The sequence below is a fragment of the Oncorhynchus nerka genome, linkage group LG7 (genome assembly GCF_034236695.1).
Source record: "Oncorhynchus nerka isolate Pitt River linkage group LG7, Oner_Uvic_2.0, whole genome shotgun sequence".
Taxonomy (NCBI): domain Eukaryota; kingdom Metazoa; phylum Chordata; class Actinopteri; order Salmoniformes; family Salmonidae; genus Oncorhynchus; species Oncorhynchus nerka.
Window position 1 is genome coordinate 54722787 of NC_088402.1, and position 24547 is coordinate 54747333.

At 47.5% G+C, this 24547-nt stretch overlaps 1 protein-coding gene across 1 annotated transcript in view; it reads right to left on the bottom strand.

The window, feature by feature from the left end:
- Positions 1-24547, bottom strand: part of LOC115132606 (cadherin EGF LAG seven-pass G-type receptor 3-like) — a 47120-nt gene that overhangs the window by 10384 nt on the left and 12189 nt on the right. Inside the window, 23 exon segments of the mRNA XM_065020631.1 lie at positions 2223-2556; positions 3072-3239; positions 3393-3579; positions 3692-3841; positions 4337-4520; positions 4826-5035; positions 5158-5252; positions 5506-5607; positions 5775-5958; positions 7379-7499; positions 9132-9273; positions 11096-11264; positions 11390-11500; positions 12330-12515; positions 12941-13110; positions 13432-13557; positions 13727-13890; positions 14857-15014; positions 15552-15652; positions 15748-15863; positions 17578-17800; positions 20431-20719; positions 22351-22688. Coding sequence (XP_064876703.1) covers positions 2223-2556; positions 3072-3239; positions 3393-3579; positions 3692-3841; positions 4337-4520; positions 4826-5035; positions 5158-5252; positions 5506-5607; positions 5775-5958; positions 7379-7499; positions 9132-9273; positions 11096-11264; positions 11390-11500; positions 12330-12515; positions 12941-13110; positions 13432-13557; positions 13727-13890; positions 14857-15014; positions 15552-15652; positions 15748-15863; positions 17578-17800; positions 20431-20719; positions 22351-22688 — 4028 coding nt within the window.

Sequence of the window (24547 nt, forward strand, 5' to 3'; positions counted from 1 at the left end):
AGACAAACAAGCAGAGAAACAAGCAGAGAGAGAAGCAGGGAAAGAAGCAGAGAAACGAGCAGAGAAAGAAGCAGAGAAACAGGCAGAGAAAGAAGCAGAGGCAGAGGCAGAGAAAGAAGCAGAGAAAGAGGCAGAGAAAGAAGCAGAGAAAGAAGCAGAGAAACAAGCAGAGAAACAAGCAGAGAAAGAGGAAGGGAAAGAAGCAGAGAAAGAGGCAGAGAAAGAAGCAGTGAAAGAGGCAGAGAAAGAAGCAGAGAAAGAGGCAGAGAAAGAAGCAGAGAAAGAAGCAGAGAAAGGGGCAGAGAAACAAGCAGAGAAAGAAGCAGAGAAAGAGGAAGAGAAAGAAGCAGAGAAAGAGGCAGAGAAAGAGGCAGAGAAACAAGCAGAGAAAGAAGCAGAGAAAGAAGCAGAGAAAGAGGCAGAGAAACAAGCAGAGAAAGAAGCAGAGAAAGAAGCAGAGAAAGAGGCAGAGAAACAAGCAGAGAAAGAGGCAGAGAAAGAGGCAGAGAAACAAGCAGAGAAAGAAGCAGAGAAAGAAGCAGAGAAAGAGGCAGAGAAACAAGCAGAGAAACAAGCAGAGAAACAAGCAGAGAAAGAGGAAGAGAAATAAGCAGAGAAAGAGGCAGAGAAACAACCAGAGAAACAAGCAGAGAAACAAGCAGAGAAAGAGGCAGAGAAACAACCAGAGAAACAAGCAGAGAAAGAGGAAGAGAAAGAAGCAGAGAAAGAGGCAGAGAAAGAAGCAGAGAAAGAGGCAGAGAAACAAGCAGAGAAACAAGCAGAGAAAGAAGCAGAGAAAGAAACAGAGAAAGAGGCAGAGAAACAAGCAGAGAAAGAGGAAGAGAAAGAAGCAGAGAAAGAGGCAGAGAAAGAAGCAGAGAAAGAGGCAGAGAAAGAAGCAGAGAAACAAGCAGAGAAAGAGGAAGAGAAAGAAGCAGAGAAAGAGGCAGAGAAACAACCAGAGAAACAAGCAGAGAAAGAGGAAGAGAAAGAAGCAGAGAAAGAGGCAGAGAAACAAGCAGAGAAACAAGCAGAGAAAGAAGCAGAGAAAGAAACAGAGAAAGAGGCAGAGAAACAAGCAGAGAAACAAGCAGAGAAAGAGGAAGAGAAAGAAGCAGAGAAAGAGGCAGAGAAAGAAGCAGAGAAAGAGGCAGAGAAACAAGCAGAGAAAGAGGAAGAGAAAGAGGCAGAGAAAGAAGCAGAGAAAGAGGAAGAGAAAGAGACAGAGAAACAAGCAGAGAAACAAGCAGAGAAACAAGCAGAGAAAGAGGAAGAGAAATAAGCAGAGAAAGAGGCAGAGAAAGAAGCAGAGAAAGAGGCAGAGAAACAACCAGAGAAACAAGCAGAGAAAGAAGCAGAGAAAGAGGCAGAGAAACAAGCAGAGAAAGAGGCAGAGAAACAAGCAGAGAAAGAGGTAGAGAAACAAGCAGAGAAACAAGCAGAGAAACAAGCAGAGAAACAACCAGAGAAACAACCAGAGAAAGAAGCCGAGAAAGAGGAAGAGAAAGAAGCAGAGAAACAAGCAGAGAAACAACCAGAGAAACAACCAGAGAAAGAAGCCGAGAAAGAGGAAGAGAAAGAAGCAGAGAAAGAGGCCTTGGCAACCAGACGCTCATTTTGTCAACCCACTCAAACAGAATAACCTTTCAAGCATGGTTGGAATGGAAGTGATCCTGATTCTGTAGTAAAGCGGATATTCAAGCTCATTGAAGACAATGATCTAACATACTGTTAATATTTTTGTTTTTTTATTTTATCTTTATTTAACGAGGCAGGTCAGTTAAGAACAAATGATTTACAATGACGTTGGGCCAGTAACCTTTTGCTCTAACCACTAGGCTACCTGCCCACCCATAATATACATACGATACACAGTTGGAACACACACTTGTTGAACGCATCCAAACATACTGTGCTGTCTTGGTTGGGTGCACACACACACACACACACACACACACACACACACACACACACACACACACACACACACACACACACACACACACACACACACACACACACACACACACACACACACACACACACACACACACACACACACACACACACACAATGAACTCTCTCTCTGTCTCACACACACATTATGATCTATCTCTGTCACACACACACACACACACACACACACACACACATTATGATCTCTCTCTCTCTCTCTCTGTCTCACACACACACACATCCCCTCTCCCCGCACACACACGTACCTGCTGCTCAGTCTGGTTGATGCCGAACAGGAAGACGAGCTCAGAGAGCAACATGGCGGCGGCCATGTTGGAGTGGATGGAGCGGGTGTTGGACTTGAGGCCCCTGAGGCAAGACAGCACCAGGACGGTGAGCAGCAGCGCCAGCATGGACATCGACAGAGAGGAGTAGGTGACCAGGACCAGGGACTCCAGATCCCCTTCCAGCTGTTCTCTCTGGGAGCTGTCCATCAGGACACCGAAGGTGCCCAGCCTCTGACACTGGCAACGCACGTGGGACGTGTTCCTGTATACTACGATGCAGTCCCTCACCGTCCAGCAACCTCCCGCCTCCAACCTGGAGAGAGAGAGCAGTGGGGTGAGTGAAAAATAGGGAGGGGTGTGGGTGAGAGACAGAGAGAGAGAGAGCGAGAGAGGGTGAGAGACAGAGAGAGAGAGAGAGCGAGAGAGGGTGAGAGACAGAGAGAGAGAGAGCAGTGGGATGAGTGAAAAATAGGGTGAGAGACAGAGAGAGAGAGTGAGAGAGTGAGAGAGAGAGCGAGAGAGGGGGAGAGAGAGAGAGAGAGAGAGAGAGAGAGAGAGCAGAGGGGAGACAGAGAAAGAGAGAGAGCAGTGGGGTGAGTGAAAAATAGGGAGGGGTGTGGGTGAGAGACAGAGAGAGAGAGAGAGAGAGAGAGAGAGAGAGAGAGAGAGAGAGAGAGAGAGAGAGAGAGCAAGGAGAGCGGATAGAGGGGGTAGAGGAGAGGCTGGTGGGAGAAAGGCAGGATGAAGAGAAGAGACGGGGAGAGTAAGAGACACTATCTATTTCCCATAGAGCACAAGTCCACTCAAGTCATGTAAAGCTCCACTCACGGGCTGCTGTGGTTCCACTGGACACACAGGGGCTTGCTACGATTGGTGGTCTCCAGCAGACGGAACTCCAGCTGCAGGGGCGAGTCCAGGGGACCCCCGACAAACGTCTGGTTGTTGTAGACAGACACACTGACCACTGGAGAGTTCATCACCGGATGTCTGGGGAGTCTGGGGGTTGATTTAGTAGGACGGACATAATTGCCCAAACAGTGTTGTTTTGTGGTCCATCAAACACAGTGGCACATTTCCAATGCTGTGCTTCAAGAAGTTAAAACGAAACCATAAATAAACGCTTAGAAACACACACACACTATGAATTACCTGACTCCTCGTCTGTCAGTGTGGTACTTGGGGGGGAGTGCCGGTCCAAGGCTACGATAGATCAGCATGATGACGATGGTGACGGGCGGCTCCGGCAGCGAAACAGAACGGCTGGCCACAGCATATTCTCCTGTCTGATTGGCCAACATACTGATGGGGGCAGGAGCTGTGTTCTGTGAAGCGGAAACTGGAAGAGGCATAAGGCATAAGAGTAGTGACAATAAGGTGTGTGTGTGTGTGTGTGTGTGTGCGTGCGTGTGTGTTTCAGCGACTGTCATGTGTGTGCGTGTTCTACTCACACTGGTGTCGTTGTGGCAGCAGGGCAGCAGGGGGCAGCACCACGTGTGTGTGGGGGTCCCAGAGAGCCTGGCCGCGGAACAGAGGGCTTTGGTAGCGAGGGAAACGTCGGCGCACGTGAGTGTGGTTCTCCACGCGGTCAAGGTTCATCACTGCAACACGCGCACACACACACACACACACACACCAGCCTATGAGAGTCCAGGTTTCACCACACAACATAACAAAACAAACCTGATGAAGCTACGTGTGAAAAACGTTGTCTGTTTACCCACAACATTGCCAAAAATATGTCAAACAATAATTCAAGTCATTAGTGTACAGTTTTTACACTTGTTGTGGATACTTAGTTGTTCCTGCCAAAACCAGAACTTAGATCTAGACACACTGCAGTTCACAGGGTTTTCGCTTACTTTTTTTATACAGAATATGGACTAGGCGGTCTACTTGACCTGGCATGGATTGACTACTTGACCTTGCATGGATTGACTACTTGACCTTGCATGGATTGACTACTTGACCTTGCAAATAAACAAGGAACAACCACTCAATCCAGAGAGTTAGACCTTACTTGACACAATGTACTGAGCACACCACATACAAAGGGAAAGACAGCAGCCTGTTGCTCCCTGGGGGCGGTGACTCACCGATGTTGGGGGCAACCAGGGCCACTGGGTTCAGGTAGGTGAGCTTCATGTTCTGGGCCAGCGTCTGGGCATACTGCTCCAGCAGGTCAGCCAGCCCCCCTGCCCCTCCCTGGACCTGGCTCTGGGCCCGCCACAACCCTGCACTGTCTGGACCTAGCACCGCACTGCAGCCCCGCAGAAGATTCTGGAGACAGAGGGGGGGGGGGAGAAGTGAGATTGAGACAGGTAGAAGAACAAAAGCATGAGCCGGCAGGAGAGGGGAGGGAGGGAGGGAGGGAGGGAGGGAGGGAGTTTGAGGTAAAGGGAGAAAAAAGGTGAAGTAGACCATGTTAATTGCACAGTTGGTGAGGTGGAGACACATCATATAAGATTAGATCAGATTCAGATCCTAAAACACACACACACACACAGAGACAGACAGACCAATAAAACAACATTTTCCAAACTCGACTGACGTGCTTTACGGGCACGTTGCCGGGCAACCCTCACCTCGTTGAAGTGTGCGTCCTGGGTGGCGGTCAGGCCGAAGCCTGTCTGCAGACTCTCAAAGGTCAACAGACGGGACAGTAGCCGCTCTGCAATCTGAATGTCATTGCCATAGAGACGGGATGTGGCTTCAGTGACATCACGGAGCTGGTGGGCCAGTTTCTTCTCGATAATGGTGCTGAGCTCTGTCTCGTTCCGCTCCACCGACTCCAGCTACACACACACACAGACATGCAGTCACACAGACACACACACACACACACACTTTATTAGACACCATTCCATCATTTACAGTTCCGATCAGTATGAGCAATTGGGTAGCAGAGTATTTGTACCGCTGCATTGAGCTCCACAAAGGGAGGAGAGGTACAGTTGTAGAGATCCGGCTCCAGCCAGCCCCTTTCCACATCACAGTGTCTGACAGCAGCACCTGGAGAGAACAGACACAGTCAGATACTGTACATACTGATACCTGTATAACACATCCACAACACTAAAAAAACAACACAGTGGGTGGGGGGAGGGGGGAGGGGGTACTTTCAAACACTATACTAGCTTTCAAAGGAATGGGGTGTCCCACTCTCTCATCTTTCCTTCTTTCCTTCTTTGGAAGACTCAGGAATGATACTATCTACAGATATCCAGTTAACTACAGTGAATGTGGAGAAGGTTGAGGGACTGACCCACAGATCCTTTAGGACAAGGTACGGCTGCTGGCAGGTTGAACTTAGTCCTGGGCCACCAGATCCCCAGGGTGATGCTCTTAGGACAGCCGTCATAAATGACTAACACAGAGAGAGGGGGGGGACAGAGTGTTAGTATACTCAATATCATCGAGAGGAATAAGGGAATCCGAGAACCAGGAAGCACAGAGAAGATGTGAGAGGAGACATGGGAGGAAGAGAGAGAGAGAGGATCACAGGAAAGGAGGAGAGGAAACGCTCTGTCTTACCGTCGCAGCCCGTCTGTGTGACCTCGGCAAAGGGGTTGTCGCACATGTTGCACTGTCGACCAATCACGCCAGCCCGACACGGGCACTGGCCACTCTCTGGGTCACATGACCGGGAGAAGGAGCCCACAGGGTAGCAGTCACACGGCAGGCAGGAGTCACTGCCTCGCGGGCGGTAGTGGAACTCCTGACACACACACACATATATATATATATACACAGAGAGACAGACACACACACACACATATATATATACACAGAGAGACAGACACACACACAGATATATATACACAGAGAGACAGACACACACACAGATATATATACACAGAGAGACAGACACACACACAGATATATATACACAGAGAGACAGACACACACACACACACACACACACACACACAGAGAGAGAGACAGACACACAGATATATATACACAGAGAGACAGACACACACACACACACACACAAATATATACACACAGAGAGACAGACACATACACAGATATATATACACAGAGAGACAGACACACACACACAAATATATACACACAGAGAGACAGACACACACACACACACACATATATATATATACACAAAGAGACAGACAGACACACACACACAGACAGATAGACACACCGACACACAGACAGAGACATACACATAAAGACACACAAAGAGATAGACACACACAGACGGAGATAGAGACAAACAGGTCACAGATACGCACAGACACACACATTCAGACCAAAGACAAGCACATCCAAATGGACACAAAGGACAGACAAAGCAAAGTCACAGACATATACAGGCATAGACATTTACATAGATATTTACATATTCATTTACATAAACATTTACATACACATTTACATAGACCACAGACAGACAAACACAGAAACGCACAAACATACACACACATTTGTATGAAAAAAAGAGAGTGAAGAGCGTGTAAACGGACACACACACACACAGAAAAGAGAGAAAGAGGGAGACACACAGAGACGTGGGACAGACAAACACAAAAAAGACAGACAAAAATATTGTCAGGCGAGCATTTCGGAATACCAGCACGTAAGCACGTACAATTGCGTAAAAGAGCAATTCATCACTTGAATTATGTGAAGAAAAACACATGGAAAGCTACAGTTAAAGACAGGGTGCTACTGAACGTCAACGACACGTGCTTCTCTCCTGTTCTTGAGATTTAAGATGGGCTCGCTGTGGGGAGGGGGTATGATGGATAAGGGGGTGTCTGTCGGCGTTAAGAGTGTTAAAGGCTAATGGGGTGCGTTCAGATTAACAAGAGGAAGCTGCTGATGAGGCCTCTTAAAATAGTGCTTGTTTGACAACATCGTCGGTTTAGAGCTAGGATCAGTATCAAGGATTAGAGATTAAGGTCACGAACAGGGATTACGGGTTAGGCCGGGGTTACAGCCCAGAGTTGATTAGAAAAACAATAGGTAAGGCCGATGACAGGACTGCCGGGGTATGTAAGAGCATGGATCAGTGCCTGGGGGGGGGGGGGGGGGGGTTACGATATGAGTTGATTATCAGTAAGAGAAGTTACTGCTGATATGAGCGAGTGTGTGTGCCACAGCGAGCAAGTCACCTTGCAGTGGCATTGGCCGCTGGTCTTGTTGCAGTCGGGGTCCAATCCTTTACTGGCGTCACAGTGGCAGGGCCCACATGTTGGAGAGCCCCACCAACCACGTGGGCATTGGTGGTCAATCCTATACACACACACCGCACACACGCACAAACACACATACAGTAAAACGCACAAACACACAGTGAAACACACACACGCACACATGTTAAAGGCCCAATGCAGTCAAAAAATGTGATTTTCCTGTGTTTTGTATAGATATTGAACAAAAATATAAATGCAACATGTAAAGTGTTGGTTTCATGAGCTGAAATAAAAGATCCCAGAAATGTTCCATTCGCACAAAAAGCTTATTTCTCAAAAACTGTTGTGCACAAATGTGTTTACATCCCTGTTAGTGAGCATTTATACTTTGCCATGATAATCCATCCACCTGACTGGTGTGGCATATCAAGAAGCTGATTAAACAGCATGCTCATTACACAGGTGCACTTTGTGCTGGGGACAATAAAAGGCCACTCTAAAATGTCCAGGACCTCCACATCCGGCTTCTTCAACTGCGGAATCTTCTGAGACCAGCCACCCGGACAGCTGATGAAACTGAGGAGTACTTCTGTCTGTAATAAAGCCCTTTTGTTGGGGAAAACTCATTCTGATCGGCTGGGCCCTGGCTCACCAGTGGGTGGGAGGCCATGGCTGCTACCCTGCCCAGTCATGTGAAATCAATAGATTAGGACCTAATGAATTCATTTCAATTGACTGATTTCCTTGTATGAACTGTAACTCAGTAGAAGAGTTCAACTTGTTGCATGTTGCGTTTATATCAGTGAAAGAGCTGTTTGAAAAGACTGCCTGGAATTTCAGCCTGTTTTGATCGGATGGAGTTTTGGCCTGTCTGGTGACATCACCATGCGGTACATTAGTCAATAGACCAATAAGAAAGAGAGTTCCTAACCTCTCTGCCAATAACAGTCTGTTTTCCGTTTCCCCTCCCCCCTCAGGCCACTCCCAGACAGTCCTAGCAAAATTCTTATTTGAGGAATTGCTCTTCGCTAAAAGAAGCTATTTTGGTTTCTTTTTAATAACCATTTGAATTGAAAACAGTCACAATGAGGTACTTAAACTGTTAATATTGGATATTGCGACAAAACAGTTGCATTGGACCTTTAAAAGTGTCAGTTCTTTTCAGTCTGCTATACAGGCCACAGTGTTCAACCCAGAGCACATCACAGTACCTGGATCAAAGGGAATGAGGGAGAGGAAAGATCTGACACCGAAAGCTGGGAGGGATTTCACATGGGGGCGGAGGGGTGATGCCCGGGTCACAGATATACACTGTGTTTTATCATCACAGATAAACGTAAGTCTTCTCTTATCCTCTCCTGTGGATTAGGGCATATGTGTGTGTGTGTGGTGGGGGGGCGGACAACAAACGCCACTTTGACAGAGCAGAGCACCGCCGAACCCTGCTTCAGCCTCAGGCACTGCTGCGGTGTACCGTTGCGAACATTAGAGACACAGAGAGACATTTGGAGTTCGGTCATACTGCCGGGCCTCAGTCGTCGAACGTCTCCACAAGTCACAGGTGTATAATATTACGTTCATAGCTAGTTGATTTATAGTTGATGTGAGGTTGACTCACTGGCCTGTGCTGACAATACCGGCCGTTGGGGTTGATCTACAGTTGCCCCATGGTTGATGAATGGTTGCTGTAGCATGGTTGATCTATAGTTGTATGTAGGGTTGACAGACTGACCTGTGCTGACAATACTGTCCGTAGTGGTTGTCTCCACAGTCGCAGATGTATCCGTGGGATGAGCTGGGCTTCCTGTGGCACTGGGCATTGTTCTCACATGGGTTCAGCTGGCACGCGTCTTTGCAGCCCTTACCATAGAAACCTACAACACACACACACACACACACACACAGTCATTACCATGGGAACACGCACACAGGCGTTAGAAACCTAGAACACACCCACATCTTAATACAAAAAAAACAGTCCTTTGAAAAGAACCATTGAAGCCTAAAACAGGCAGAAAGCTCTGGACATTCGTGCATTTATGGATACTACACGCAACAACAGCTTTCACACAAAACAGACATAGCTTTTCCAGACCATAGCCCTCGCTATAGAAGCCTATAGAAAACCAAACAGCAAAACCACAGAGCCATACATACAGCCCGCAAAATCCATGGTGTTTCGCTGTTTGTTTTCTAGGCACTGATATTTCTGACGATATCAGTGCATCAAGGAACTCAATATTAAGCGGCCATCGTCCCAATAGAGCTCTTCTGACACCATTTTTTTTTGGTACACCAGATAGAAGAGTGGAAAAGAATCTCCCCATAGAACCAGGTGAGAGGTGTCTTCAAAAAGAAGTCCCTGGCAAAGACTCCTGCTCCTATTACACCACGTCCTTGAACTCGACCATGTAAGGATACCAAGAAACGGACAAAAGACGGAGACGTTGGCCTTGGTCGCATACAAGTGCACACAATGACACTGTCCTGGCGACGGGAAACTACTGGAGTCTTAAAGTCTGCATTTTGGGAAATGGTTCACGTGTTCTCTGACTATGGAGGGGTGTAGCTTTTACCCCCTAGCCATCACAGTGGCTCTAGGTCGATACAACTGAATCTGTCGAAAGAAACACATTTTTATTGCGCCTAATTATCCTGTGCATGGTAACACGCAAACACACACACACACACACACATTCACACACACACACACTAGCCGCCTCACACAGCACCACGCTGACAGCAGATGTCCTTGTGTCAGTGCCCTGTGTGTGTGTGTGTGTGTGTGTGTGTGTGTGTGTGTGTGTGTGTGTGTGTGTGTGTGTGTGCGCGTGCGTGCGTGCGTGCACGTGCGTGCGTGTGTGTGCGTGTGTGTGTGTGTGCGTGCGTGTGCATGCGTGTGCGTGTGTCTGTATAGTACATAGCGTGTGTGTGTGTCTGTATAGTACATAGCGTGTGTGTGTGTCTGTATAGTACATAGCGTGTGTGTGTGTCTGTATAGTACATAGCGTGTGAACAGTGCTGTAAATGTTCTCCGGTGTTTGTGTGTCTGTATAGTACATAGCGTGTGAACAGTGCTGTAAATGTTCTCCGGTGTGTGAGCCGGAGCCATTGAGCTAATTCAACAGGCGCTGCAGTGCCACCGTACTGCCATTGCACTGGCTCACAGCCAAAGATGAGAGGGAATTATTCAGAGCACCTCTGGTATGATGAAACTTTGATTTGTCTCCCCCTGACACCCATTGGCCTGTTTCGATCTTTAATGCTCATTTGGCTAATGAAAGCCATCGCTGCGGTACGTATCCACTGCAGCGCCGTCTCAGCCATCTCCGACAAACCCACTTGCGTGTGCACTGTGTTTGACTATATCGCTTTGTTGCCACACTGCGCAAACAGGGAGGTTTGTGTTAGATGGCGCTGAAGGGATTTCTGAGCTTCACCATTCCCCCCTCCCCCACGGCGCTCATTGCTTCCTCTCTCTCTCTCCCTCTCTTGTTCTCCCACCCCCCCCCCCCGCTCTTTCTTCATCACACCTTCTAGCAAATGTTCTTTCCCTTTTAAGTCGTCTCACTTTGTAGTTTTGTACAATTTGCCGATAGAGGGATTAGATGAGGTCCTTTCACAAATGCCAAATGCCTGCACAGACACAGACACGCGCACACTCTCGCTCACAAACTCCCTCCTGAAGTATCTTACCTGGTTCGCAGAGACAGGTGTGGCGTTCCCAATCATCACTACAGCGGCTGTAGGGCGGGCAGGGGGAGGAGACACAGGGGTTGCCGACGCTACAGCCCGTCTCCACTTTGACAGCCTTGGAGGGGCGGGGCAGGAGCGGGGCGTCCGGTCGTACCCCCAAACGAACCCCCTGACAACACAGACGAAATGGGTGTCAAACAGAATCTTGTAAGAGCATAGACCATTATACCATACATGCTAACACAAAAAGTCTATATGAGTCCCAAAAATAATTGTGGACAGTGGTTAAGATACCTGGACGCAGCCCCGTATCCCATTCTGCACCTCCCCCGAGCCCAGGACTCCGCCCACATGGAGGTGTTTCACCTTCAGCCCATGGATCTCATTCCCCACTATCACTGTGCCCTGGGAGACAGGGAAGAGAGAGAGATAAATAGAGAGGGAGAGAGAGAGGGAGAGAGAGAGAGAGAAAAAGAGAGAGGGAGAGAGAGAGAGAGATAAATAGAGAGGGAGAGAGAGAGGGAGAGAGAGAGAGAGAGAGAGGGAGAGATAAATAGAGAGGGAGAGAGAGAGGGAGAGAGAGAGAGAGATAGAGAGAGAGAGGAGAGGGATGAGAGAGAGAGAGAGAGAGAGAGAGAGAGAGAGAGAGAGAGAGAGAGAGAGAGAGAGAGAGAGAGAGATGAGGGATCAGTCAGTCCGTTTACAGACGCTCTTATTCAGAATGACAGTCAGTGCTTACAACTAGATGTAGTTAGAGAAAGAGAGGGAGAAAAGACTGAATAAGTGAGAGAAAAGAACAGAATAGACAGAAAGGGCTGGACAGGTTCAGGGACAGAAAGAGTGACAGACACAAAATGATTTGATAGAAGGCAAGTGACGAGCACAGGAGAGCCCATAAAAGAGCACAAAAAGTGTGTGTGTGGGGTGGTACATTGGAGTCAATATTGACAAAACCCAGGTTTTAATACCAGCAGTGGGCAGACAGAGCATAGCCAGGCAGAGAGCCAGTACGCTGGCTTTAGAATTGGATGTTGGGATTAATGACCTACAGGATTACAGGGCCAGATTGGAGGTTCAGATTTGCATTGAGACGTCTGCGCTGCAAAGAGCGATAGGGCCTTATTGTGCCACCCTTAGGCGCAGACCCAGGATCAGTTTACCCCTCCCCCAAATGAAGCATCACCCATTAAATCTGATTTCAGAGCAGTGAGTAGGGACAATGTGGGACTCTCACCTGGAAGAGGCCGAAGTCGAGGCGGACAGTAGCCACGTAGCGCGTCTCCCTCCCGCTGCGGACGTCTCGGAGCTCCAGCTGCAGGTCGTGCCAGCGCCCATCGCTCACCTGCACCTGGTCCAGACGCAGACGCACCGGCCGCGTCGACCCCTTGGTCACTGAGAACACCAGCTGACCGCTCACCAGCTGCCGCGGCAACACAGGTACATTGGTGAATACACAGAGTGACCCACATGTAGATGCACACTCTGTATTAACATAGCATGGTTTGGAGTCCCCCCTGCAGGTTGGTATTACTACAACAAACTGACGAACAGGCAGACAGACGGACAGACGGACAGACAGGCAGACAGACGGACAGACAGGCGGGCAGACGGACGGACAGACAGACAGACGGACGGGCAGACAGACAGACAGACAGACAGACAGACAGACAGACAGACAGACAGACAGACAGACAGACAGACAGGCAGGCAGGCAGGCAGGCAAGCAGGCAGGCAGGCAGGCAGACAGACAGACAGACAGACAGACAGACAGACAGACAGACAGACAGACAGACAGACAGACAGAGATAAACTAGTGCAGGTAAGGCAGCACAGGCGTGTAGAGACCTGGAAGACCAGGCTGGTGTACTGTCCGGCCTGTGCCTGCAGCAGGGTGCCCTCCCTGGCCCGTGTCCTAAACACCAGCCCCAGGTACCAGGGAGTGGAGATGGTCACGTCATTCTTCAGGTCCCACCAGAGGGCACTGTTTCCCAGGAAACGATGTGGGTGGGGCATCACTTTAGGGGTGGGGGGAGAAGGACTAGAGTCAGTGAGATGTGTGAGTGTACTGTAGGTGTTCATCACAGGAGGTTGGTGGCACTTCAATTGGGGAGGATGGGCTTGTGGTGACATCTGGAGTGGAATCATTGGAATGGCTTCCTTCTAGGTTAATTCTCCTAACCTGCTAGGTTAATTCTCCTAACCTTCCTTCTAGGTTAATTCTCCTAACCTGCTAGGTTAATTCTCCTAACCTGCTACGAAAAAGTCAATTACGGTCATAGCTGCATCGAAGTGGCATGTTTTTAAGGAATCTCGATAAGTTTCAGTGTGTTTCTCACCATGGCTGCAGTCCTTCCCTCCAAAACCTAGGGGGCAGTCACATGAGAATGTCTCCCAACTCACTCGGCAAGTTCCTCCATTCTGACACGGGTTGGATTTACAGAAGGGCGACTTGGCACTGCAGCCTAACAGAACCGGAGAAGACAACCACGTTAAACAAGCTTCCTGTACATCAGAGGTGAATCCTAATTTCCACTTCAGTAGCATTTTCACTTCGGCAATGCATGACTAAGATGACACTTTAATGAGGTGAATGTTAGGAATGACCTCACAGTGTGGAACAACCATACAGACCGGCTAGGGTTCCGTTGTTAGCGATGTATCCAGCCAGGTCCAAAAGACTGTTGTCGATGTGGAGGTCTTTCATACAGCCGATAAACTCTCGGGTGTGGAACGGAAAATTATCTGGCGTGTTGGGCACTCCGCCCAAAAACAAGGGACCGGTGAGATCCAGAGATCTGAGGAGGAGAAATGGAGAGAGAGAGAGAGAGAGAGCGAGAGAGAGAGAGAGAGAGAGAGAGAGAGAGAGAGAGAATGAGAGGGAGAGGGAGAGAGAGAGAGAGAGAGAGAGAGAGAGAGAGAGAGAATGAGAGGGAGAGAGAGAGAGAGAGAGAGAGAGAGAGAGAGAGAGAGAGAGAGAGAGAGAGAGAGAGAGAGAGAGAGAGAGAGAGAGAGAATGAGAGAGAGAGAATGAGAGGGAGAGAGAGAGAGAGAGAGAGAGAGAGAGAGAGAGAATGAGAGAGAGAGAGAGAGAGAGAGAGAGAATGAGAGAGAGAGAGAGAGAGAGAGAGAGAGAGACAGATGGAAGAGAAGAGCACAGCATTATTAGATGTTGCCCTTGTACTTTCCTCAGGACTTACAGAGCACAGCAGCAGTGAAGTGGTGACTTGTCAAGTCTAGACAGGAAGAAGAGGCTTAAGTGGCAACCCTGACACTGACTTGCAAGTGAAGCATACAGTTACTTGCAAGTCAGTTTGAGACTGTTTGAGGTTGTGGACAGGTGTCTTTTATACTGATAACAAGTTCAAACAGGTGCCATTCATACAGGTAACGAGTGGAGGACAGAGGAAACTCTTAAAGAAGAAGTTACAGGTCTGTGAGAGCCAGAAATCTTGCTTGTTTGTAGGTGACCAAATACTTATTTTCCACCATAATTTGCAAATAAATAAATTAAAAATGATTTTCTGGATTTTTTTTCCCTCATTTTGTCTGTCATATTTGAAGTGTACCTATGATGAAAATTACAGGCCTCTCTCATCTTTTTAAGTGGGAGAACTTGCACAATTGGTGGCTGACTAAATACTTTTTTGCCCCACTGCACGTGTGTGTCTGTGTGTCTGTGTGTGTGTGTGTCTGTGTGTCTGTGTGTGTATGAGAGAGAGAGAGAGAGAGAGAGAGAGAGAGAGAGAGAGAGAGAGACTCACTTCTTGGAGCTGGTCTGCTTGCCCTGAGCAGCACAGCTGTAGTTGCCGAGCTGTGTTCCGAAGCGCAGCGACACGGCCGTGTCACAGTCATCCACACTGACCACCGCTACCTTCTCATCAGACGGACCCTGAGCCTCCCCGCTCACACTGCGCTTGGGCTGGGGCAAAGACAGGGACAGTGAAATATAACACACACACACAGAACACACACACACATAGCCCAAAACACCCTGCTGTACTCTTGCTGCTTGTGCTGAAACAACAGAGAGATAGTGAAACACAGTACACAGACGAGTGTGTTGTCGGAGGTGTCTACGACGGCGCTGCAGGGGAGAGCAGCCTTTTCACCACCTCCTGACCAATTCTGCTATATTGTGTGTTTGTATTTTATTTTCTGATCTTAACTTGTTTTACATTCCTGTGTGTATTTATTCCTTGTGTTATTGTTTGTTCTATTCTTTTTTCTACGTTTCTCTCGGCGTTGTTGGGAAGCGAGCGTTTCGCTGTTGGTCTAGGCTCAGAAAGGATTTGATTTGAGAGAGGGGACGACAGCTTGACACACGAAGGAACGCGGCCACTGTGCCTGGACTAAGATGGCGGGGGGGGCTGACAGAAAGTGGAGAAGCGAAGAAAATGTAAACAAGTGCATGTGCAGCAGAGACACAGACACACACACACACACACACACCACACACACTGAGACTCACCTTGTTGTAGTAGTGGATGTGGACAGTGTGCCAGTTGCCATCGGCTACGCCCCCAGGTAGGAAGGGGCTCACCTGAGTGGACGATTCACCTGGGGACAGATAGGTCAGAGGTCTCACTCAAAACCAGGGTTTCACCTACCATTATACAGGTTGGACACACACACACACACAGATATACACCCACCTGTGGAGTACTTGAGCACCACCTGGCCCTCCAGGATCTCCAGAGCCAGGAAGTCGTGTTTCTCGTTGAAGCGTCCATTGTAGAAGAGGAGGCCACTGCTCTCCAGGGTGGCGAAGCTGTAACACACCACCGCCATGCCAGGGCGCTGTGAGTTAAAGCCATCCCTCGCACATCCACCCCTGGGATGATGTGGTGTCAGCCCCCCCCCCCCCCCCCGGTGTTACATAGCTCTACTACACTGTGCTCTACACGTGGTACCGTATAAGACTGTAAGTGTCACTCCACTGCAAATCTCTACTGCAAGGCTATATGAGTGTGTGCTAGAATATAGTAGTATATAATAGTAGTATATAATAGTCGTATATAATAGTAGTATATAATAGTCGTATATAATAGTAGTATATAATAGTCATATATAGTAGTAGTATATAATAGTAGTATATGATAAAATATCCGTTCCAGTGGACCTCTGAGTCATAGGATTTAGTTACACCTGAGATCAGTACGAACAAGTACGAAAGTGTCCGCGCTCGCTACTGTAAGTCGCTCTGGATAAGAGCGTCGCTTAAATGAATCCAATGTAAATCACATTTATGACCACTTCTCCCTAGCAACCACCCTCTGACCAATCAGAACACGCCAAGGGGCCAGGACAGATTAAAGAAAGAGCAGGAATTTGAGAAAGAGTGAGAGTGAGAGAGTGATGAGAAAACAAAGAGACAGAGAGAGAGAGAGTGATGAGAAAACAAAGAGACAGAGAGAGAGTGATGAGAAAACAAAGAGACAGAGAGAGAGTGATGAGAAAACAAAGAGACAGAGAGAGAGAGAGTGATGAGAAAACAAAGAGACAGAGAGAGAGAGTGAGGAGAAAACAAAGAGACAGAGAGAGAGTGATGAGAAAACAAAGAGACAGAGAGAGAGAGAGTGATGAGAAAACAAAGAGACAGAGAGAGAGAGTGAGGAGAAAACAAAGAGACAGAGAGAGAGTGATGGAGAGAAATTGAAAAGAAAAGAAAGACAGATAGAGACTGAAGAGAAAAGAGAGAGAGATAGAGAGTGATGAGAAAACAAAGAGACAGAGAGAGAGAGTGATGAGAAAACAAAGAGACAGAGAGAGAGAGAGTGATGAGAAAACAAAGAGACAGAGAGAGAGAGTGAGGAGAAAACAAAGAGACAGAGAGAGAGTGATGGAGAGAAATTGAAAAGAAAAGAAAGACAGATAGAGACTGAAGAGAAAAGAGAGAGAGATAGAGAGTGAAGAGAAAACAAAGAGACAAATAGACTGAAGAGAAAAGAGAGACATATAGACTGAAGAGAAAAGAGAGACATATAGACTGAAGAGAAAAGAGAGACATATAGACTGAAGAGAAAAGAGAGACATATAGACTGAAGAGAAAAAAGAGAGAGAGGGAATAGAAAAGAGACAGAGAGAAAGAGAGGGAAGAGAAAAGAGAGAGAGAGAGAGTGAAGAGAAAAGTGAGAGAGAGTGAAGAGAAAAGACAGACAGAGAGAGAGAGAGGGAAGAAAAAAGAGAGAGACAGAGAGAGAGAGAGAGAGAGACAGAGAGAGAGAGAGAGGGAAGAGAAAAGAGAGAGACAGAGAGAGTGAAGAGAAAAGACAGACAGAGAGAGAGAGAGGGAAGAGAAAAGAGAGAGACAGAGAGAGTGAAGAGAAAAGACAGAGAGAGAGAGACAGAGAGAGTGAAGAGACAAGACAGACAGAGAGAGAGAGAGAGAGAGAGAGACAGAGAGAGACAGAGAGAGACAGAGAGAGAGAGAGGGGGGGCGACGGGAGAAGAAAGAGAAAAAGAGAAAGACGTTGAGTCCTCACGTGAGAGAGATGGAGAGGTGGAATCTCTGGCGGAGGCCTCGGAACATGACAAAGGACTTGGGGGGGAAGGAGCGTGCGGGGACAGTGCAGTAGGGCCGCTCGCACCCTCCTGCGGGGCACTCACAGCGGAACCCCCCTCCAGACAGCTCCCTGCACGTCCCCCCATTCCGACACACCCCAGGGACACAGCGACCCTGACGCCTGTCCCACTCACACCGCTCGCCTGGGAAGGAGAGGGGGACACAGGTTACTATACATACAGACCATACACACAATACTGTACACGACAGCCCCAATCAATGCAAATACAGAAACCTAAAGTATGCGTGGTCCACATAGTATCCTAACTATATGGACCATACAACAGGCATAAAAGCAAAAACAAAGGACAATAAGCACAAATACAACCTAATACGCGCGTAAACAGAACCAGCGAATACAACATCCCAGCCAGAGCCATAGACTGCTCCAGCCGTCCTCACTGACAATGAACTGGTGCATGAACACAGTGTGGGGATGAGCTGCCTTCAACTGCAGACACACTGCTCCTCCAAGCCTGCGGAGGTCCATGGAGACATGCTGATCATGTTAAACCTGCAGGCTAGGCCTTTTGTACGGGCGGGCCTGATGTTGTCTCGGGGTTGGCACCGTGTTTGTGTTCAGCGTCGAGGCACTACTGGGGTGAATGCAGCCACCGGCACTGGTTTTAAAAAAACAACCACTAGCCAGACAATTGTGCTTTGTGGCCGAGACTGCAGAGTGCCCTGTATGTTTCCTCACGCACGAATGGACACGCGCACAAACTGACTGACTGCACCCCCCGGTATGATGGGTAAGGCGTTAAAACATGCCAGGGTTCTGCGCATAAAAGCATCAAGAGTTTAAACGGCTTTCACCCCTCTTCCCCCCCCCCCCCCCTTCCTCCCTCGCTTCTATTCCCCGGACCCCCAGGCAGCAGCACTCACTGCCAGCTGGTCCTGCCAAACACACACCAACACTACAAATCACCCCCAGGACACACACACACACACACACCCACACACCACCACCACCAAATTACATTATGTTTCTCTCTATCTTTCTCACACATGCACGCTCACACACACACACACGCACAAACACACGCAAGCACACAAACACTGATTTAATAATATTAAAATAAATAAACAGACATTAATAATCATGAATTATTTGTCTGGTGAGACAGACAGACAGACAGACCAGAGCTAAGATCAGCTCTTTCATCTACCCCGGCAAAGAACGGAAGATTCTTTTCACTTTGCTGACCCTCCTATCATTCTCTACTGTACAAATCTGCACTCACTCAACACACTGACGGCCCACTCAAAAAAAGATAGGGAGCAGAGATCAGCTCCTACATTCATGTTCTCCACAGACGTACACGGATAAAGAGCAATTACTGTACGATTGCTCTCCCTAAGGTGAACATATTGCACTTATGCTCTCCATTCTATCGGTGCCTCTCTAACTCGCTTTTCCACGGAAGAACTGAAAACTATTTCTGCTCTCCTCTCCTCCCCCCTCTCCTCTCCCTCTTTTCTTCTCCCCACGCCCCAGTCCATCCTGACTTCCCCTCTTCCTCCCTCGTTCCCTCATCCCTATTCCTGCACATCCGTAAAACAATCTTCCTATTGGCATCGATCCGTTTCTCCCGAGCTCTACTTCCCCCCTGTGTTCTATTCCTCGCTCCTCTCTTCCTCATTCTCTCTGTATATCTACTTTTCTCTCTCTCTCTCTCCAACTAATGCATTCACGCCCCTTCCTTCACAGGATGTTTTATTCATCAAAGCCGTCGCTCCCCCTACGGCCCCTCAACCTACCCCTTCTTTTGCTCCCACACATGGTACACAGAGGCAGTCTCTCTCTCTCTACCTCCGTCCTTCTGTCTCCCTCTACCTCCTTCCCTCTCACTTTCTCCCTGTCTCTCTCTGCCCCCGCCCCATTTCTCTACCTCCTTCCCTACTCTCTCTCTACATCCTTCTTTCTCTCTCCGCCTCCTTACCTCTCTCTTTCCCTCTCTACACCCTTCCCCTTCTCTCCCTTTCTCTGCCTGGCTCCGCTCTCTCTGCCTCAGATGCCCTTTCTCCTTCTTTCTATCTTACCTCCTCTCCCTGCCTTTATGTCCTCGTGTTACTCCTGCTCCATCTCTCCCTCTCTCCTTTATCGCTCTCTACCCCAAGTAGATCCTGTCCTTCCTCTTTTATTATTTCCCTGGACATCTTTCACTCTCTCAATATTAAATGCCCGTGTTAGTTGTCTGCAGTCCTTTGAAACAACTCAGCGACTCCTCATACCATCACAGGCGATACAGAAAATCATCAAAACCCTCCTCTCTATTTCCCATCAGTCTCTATTTTCTCTTTATCTTTGCAATTCTCTTTCTTCATCCCCCGGGATCTCTCTCTCTCTGTCTCTCTGTCTCTCTGTCTCTCTGTCTCTCTCTCTCTCTCTCTCTTTCTCTCCTCTTCACTCATGAAAGAAAAGTGCTGGCTCACCTCAAGCTTTTTTTGATCTGGAATGAAAGAGGACATGAAACACCTCTAAAATATGCATGAAATCTATTCTCCATCATTTCCACCCTGAGACTGTATTGCAGCTATTCCCAGGGGACACGAGCAGAGATGGGAAACCACGTGTAGTCCTGCATTCCTGTGAATGTGAGGATATACTACTACTCACTGGGACAAACACACACGTTTCACACACAGCAACAACAAAACACCACACAGTTAGACAGACACAGCCAATCAGACAAACCACCCCAACCAACCCCCGGCCCTCACCCCCGCACCCACGAACAGCGACAAAACACCCATTAACTGTGTAGTCTACCGGTGTAGTCCTCTCTGCAGATGCAGGTGTAGCCTCCTTCCCTGCGAGCGCACACCCCTCCGTTGAAACAAGGGTTGGAGTAACACAGGTTGATCTCCGTCTCGCAGTAGTCCCCAGTGAAGCCTGCGGGGCAGCGACAGCGCAGCCCGGCGATGGGGTGGATGGGCCGGAACAGGACGGAGGGAGAGGAGATGAAGGGAGCAGAGCTGTTGAAGCGAAGCACCGAGACGCACTTCATGTAGTTCTGACACGGCTCCCGCAGACACACGTTGTCATCGAAAGGAAGCACCTGCATTACAACACACACATCATGGTTTCTCTTCAACGGACGGGTGGGAAAGGGAGTGAGTGAAAAAGAGTGGTGGACAGACTATGTTCATGTAGATTAATTACAGTAGGTGCTTACATCTACTGTATATGTTGGTATGTATTAGTGTAGTAGTGTGTTAGTGTGTTAGTGCATTAGTGTGTTAGTGTATTAGTGTGTTAGTTTGTTAGTGTATTAGTGTGTTTGTGTGGTAGTGTGGTAGTGTGGTAATGTATTAGTGTGTTAGTGTGTTAGTGTATTAGTGTGTTAGTGTATTAGTGTGTTAGTGTATTAGTGTGTTAGTGTATTAGTGTGTTAGTGTATTAGTGTGTTAGTGTGTTAGTTTGTTAGTGTATTAGTGTGTTTGTGTGGTAGTGTGTTAGTGTGGTAGTGTATTAGTGTGTTAGTGTGTTAGTGTGTTAGTGTATTAGTGTGTTAGTGTATTAGTGTGTGAGTGTATTAGTGTGTTAGTGTGTTAGTGTATTAGTGTGTTAGTGTATTAGTGTGTTAGTGTGGTAGTGTGTTATTGCATTAGTGCGCTAGTGCATTAGTGTATTAGTGTGTTAGTGTATTAGTGTGTTAGTGTATTAGTGTGTTAGTGTGGTAGTGTGTTATTGCATTAGTGCGCTAGTGCATTAGTGTATTAGTGTGTTAGTGTATTAGTGTGTTCGTGTATTAGTGTGTTAGTGTATTAATGTGTTAGTGTGGTAGTGTGTTATTGCATTAGTGCGTTAGTGCATTAGTGTATTAGTGTGTTAGTGTGTTAGTGTGTTACTGTATTAGTGTGTTAGTGTGTTAGTGTATTAGTGTGTTAGTGTGTTAGTGTGGTAGTCTGTTAGTGTGGTAGTGTGTCAGTGTTTTAGTGTGGTAGTGTGGTAGTCTGTTAGTGTGTTAGTGTGTTTGTGTGGTAGTGTGGTAGTGTGTTATTGCATTAGTGCGTTAGTGCATTAGTTTATTCGTGTATTAGTGTGTTAGTATGTTAGTGTGTTACTGTATTAGTGTGTTAGTGTATTAGTGTGTTAGTGTGGTAGTGTGTTATTGCATTAGTGTGTTAGTGCATTAGTGTATTAGTGTGTTAGTGTGTTAGTGTGTTAGTGTGGTAGTCTGTTAGTGTGGTAGTGTGTCAGTGTTTTAGTGTGTTAGTGTGGTAGTCTGTTAGTGTGTTAGTGTGTTTGTGTGGTAGTGTGGTAGTGTGTTATTGCATTAGTGCGTTAGTGCATTAGTTTATTCGTGTATTAGTGTGTTAGTATGTTAGTGTGTTACTGTATTAGTGTGTTAGTGTATTAGTGTGTTAGTGTATTAGTGTGTTAGTGTGGTAGTGTGTTATTGCATTAGTGTGTTAGTGCATTAGTGTATTAGTGTGTTAGTGTGTTAGTGTGTTACTGTATTAGTGTGTTAGTGTGTTAGTGTATTAGTGTGTTAGTGTGTTAGTGTGGTAGTCTGTTAGTGTGGTAGTGTGTCAGTGTTTTAGTGTGTTAGTGTGGTAGTCTGTTAGTGTGTTAGTGTGGTAGTGTGGTAGTGTATTAGTGTGTTAGTGTGTTAGTGTGTAATGACGAATGTCTATTCGCATATATATTCCTGACTGATCTGTGTGTTTCTCCTCCTCCCCGTACCTCCATCTGTGCCAGGGAGGTGAGGCGAGGCCGGTTGAGGTAGAGTTGCTCTTCTAGGGCTTCGGAGGGGAAGAAATGACCCCCTGGCAGCGCCGCGGTGAAACTAACATTCAGGATGCCCCCCGCCTCGCCGTCCGGCTGGATGTTGAAAACAAACACGTCCTCCGGAGGTACAGACAGCACTGCCGACACCCCCTCCAGGAAGTGACCAAGCAGAGGGGACAGGAAGTGGTCCTGGGACATGTTTTGAAGGCGCACCGTCACGCTGCTGCTCAACATGTCCTCTGTGATGATGAGCACTCGGAGGATGCACTGGGCCGAGATGCTGTGGATACCGTCTGAGAGAGAGGAGGAGAAGGGAGGGATGGGGAGGAGAGAGAGGGGCGTGAGGTTGCAAAGTCAGTCTCTAGAGATACATATATTTACTTAGCGTGAGCCGCCGTCTTGCAAGTGCATAATCTTCCCCTGCCCCCCACTCATACATACAAGTGTGCACACACACACACACACACACACAAACGCACGCACGCACACACACACACACACATACTTACATTGTCTATCAGTGCAAAGAGCACATTTATCCTCCCTTTTATCATCCCCTTGTCAAAGGATAATTAAACTACTTTTCCACAGATTGACCAAATGTATTACTATAAAAGCAATGATGGGAGTACAATATAATCAAAAAGATAATATAATTTGAAACCACAAAAGACCCCCATGGCTAAGAGCTTGGTACTGTGGAGTACAACAGAGAAAGAGAGAGAGAGAGAGAGAGAGAGAGAGAGAGAGAGAGAAAGAGAGAGAGAGAGAGAGAGAGAGAGAGAGAGAGAGAGAGCGAGAGAGAAAGAGAGCGAGAGAGAGAGAGAGAGAGGGGTTGATGGAGCTACTGAAAGAAAAGGTGAGAAAGGAGAGAAAGGAGGCAGAATGAGAATATTGACACGGGGGGGAGGGGTGTGGTGGCAGCTGGTTTGATTACAGGATTATGAGGAGGCCGACTCTCTATTGACCTCACACATACTCGCATCACACACACACACACACACACCAGACGTTAATAAATGAACAGCCAGAGGGTCGGCCAGGATTGTAAGAGGAAGGCTTAAACCAAAACTAATTTCCCCATGTTCAAGAAATAATATGAGAAAAAACATTGGATATTGACGACTTTCTCTCATTGTAAAAAGAGAAACAAATTATATAGCAGAATTACTGCTCAGGCAAAGGATATTACACATTTTGGCTGTCAATGAATAGCTTGCAAAAACGCATTTCTAATTACTCCTGATACCCTTTCTTATTGAAATGAGAAGTATCGTAGTTAAGAGGATAATCGTGTGTGATTTGGCCCACATGCCTGGCTTCTGTCCAGCAGCCAGCTACGTAGCTAACTCAGAAACAGGTACATACAATGAGCTGCAATATAGGCTAATCCAAAACAGTACAATATAACCGAGCTAGCAGCTAGCTAAGTCAGGTGCAGATAGGCTACATAGAGTACAAAAGAACAGTGCTATTAGCTAGCTAACTTAGGAACTGAATGTTGTAACATACAGTCTAATAATATAACCCAGCTAACAGCTAGTAGCTAACTCACTCAGAAACAGATAGCTACAGTGAGTGCAAAAGAACTCAGACCTAATGCCATAGCTACTGGCCCTCTGAAGCTAAGCCACTGTTCTAGACCACGTCGCTCCTCTTTAAACTTTTATAACCCTCCCCAAACCATAAATGAAGGTTATTTGGGAATTTTTAGCACAGAGGGAGAACAAGTGTTTGTAAATAACACTATGTGAGTTTGGCTAACGGTTTGGCTGACGTTTTAGGCGCTCTTCTAGATAGACTTGGCTAACGGGGACGTTTTAGGCGCTCTTCTAGGTAGACTTGGCTAACGGAGACGTTTTAGGAGCTCTTCTAGGTAGACTTGGCTAACGGGGTCGTTTTAGGCGCTCTTCCAGGTAGACTTGGCTAACGGGGAGGTTTTAGGCGCTCTTCCAGATAGACTTGGCTAACGGGGACGTTTTAGGCGCTCTTCTAGGTAGACTTGGCTAACGGGGACGTTTTAGGCGCTCTTCCAGATAGACTTGGCTAACGGGGACGTTTTAGGTGCTCTTCCAGATAGACTTGGCTAACGGGGACGTTTTAGGCGCTCTTCCAGATAGACTTGGCTAACGGGGACGTTTTAGGCGCTCTT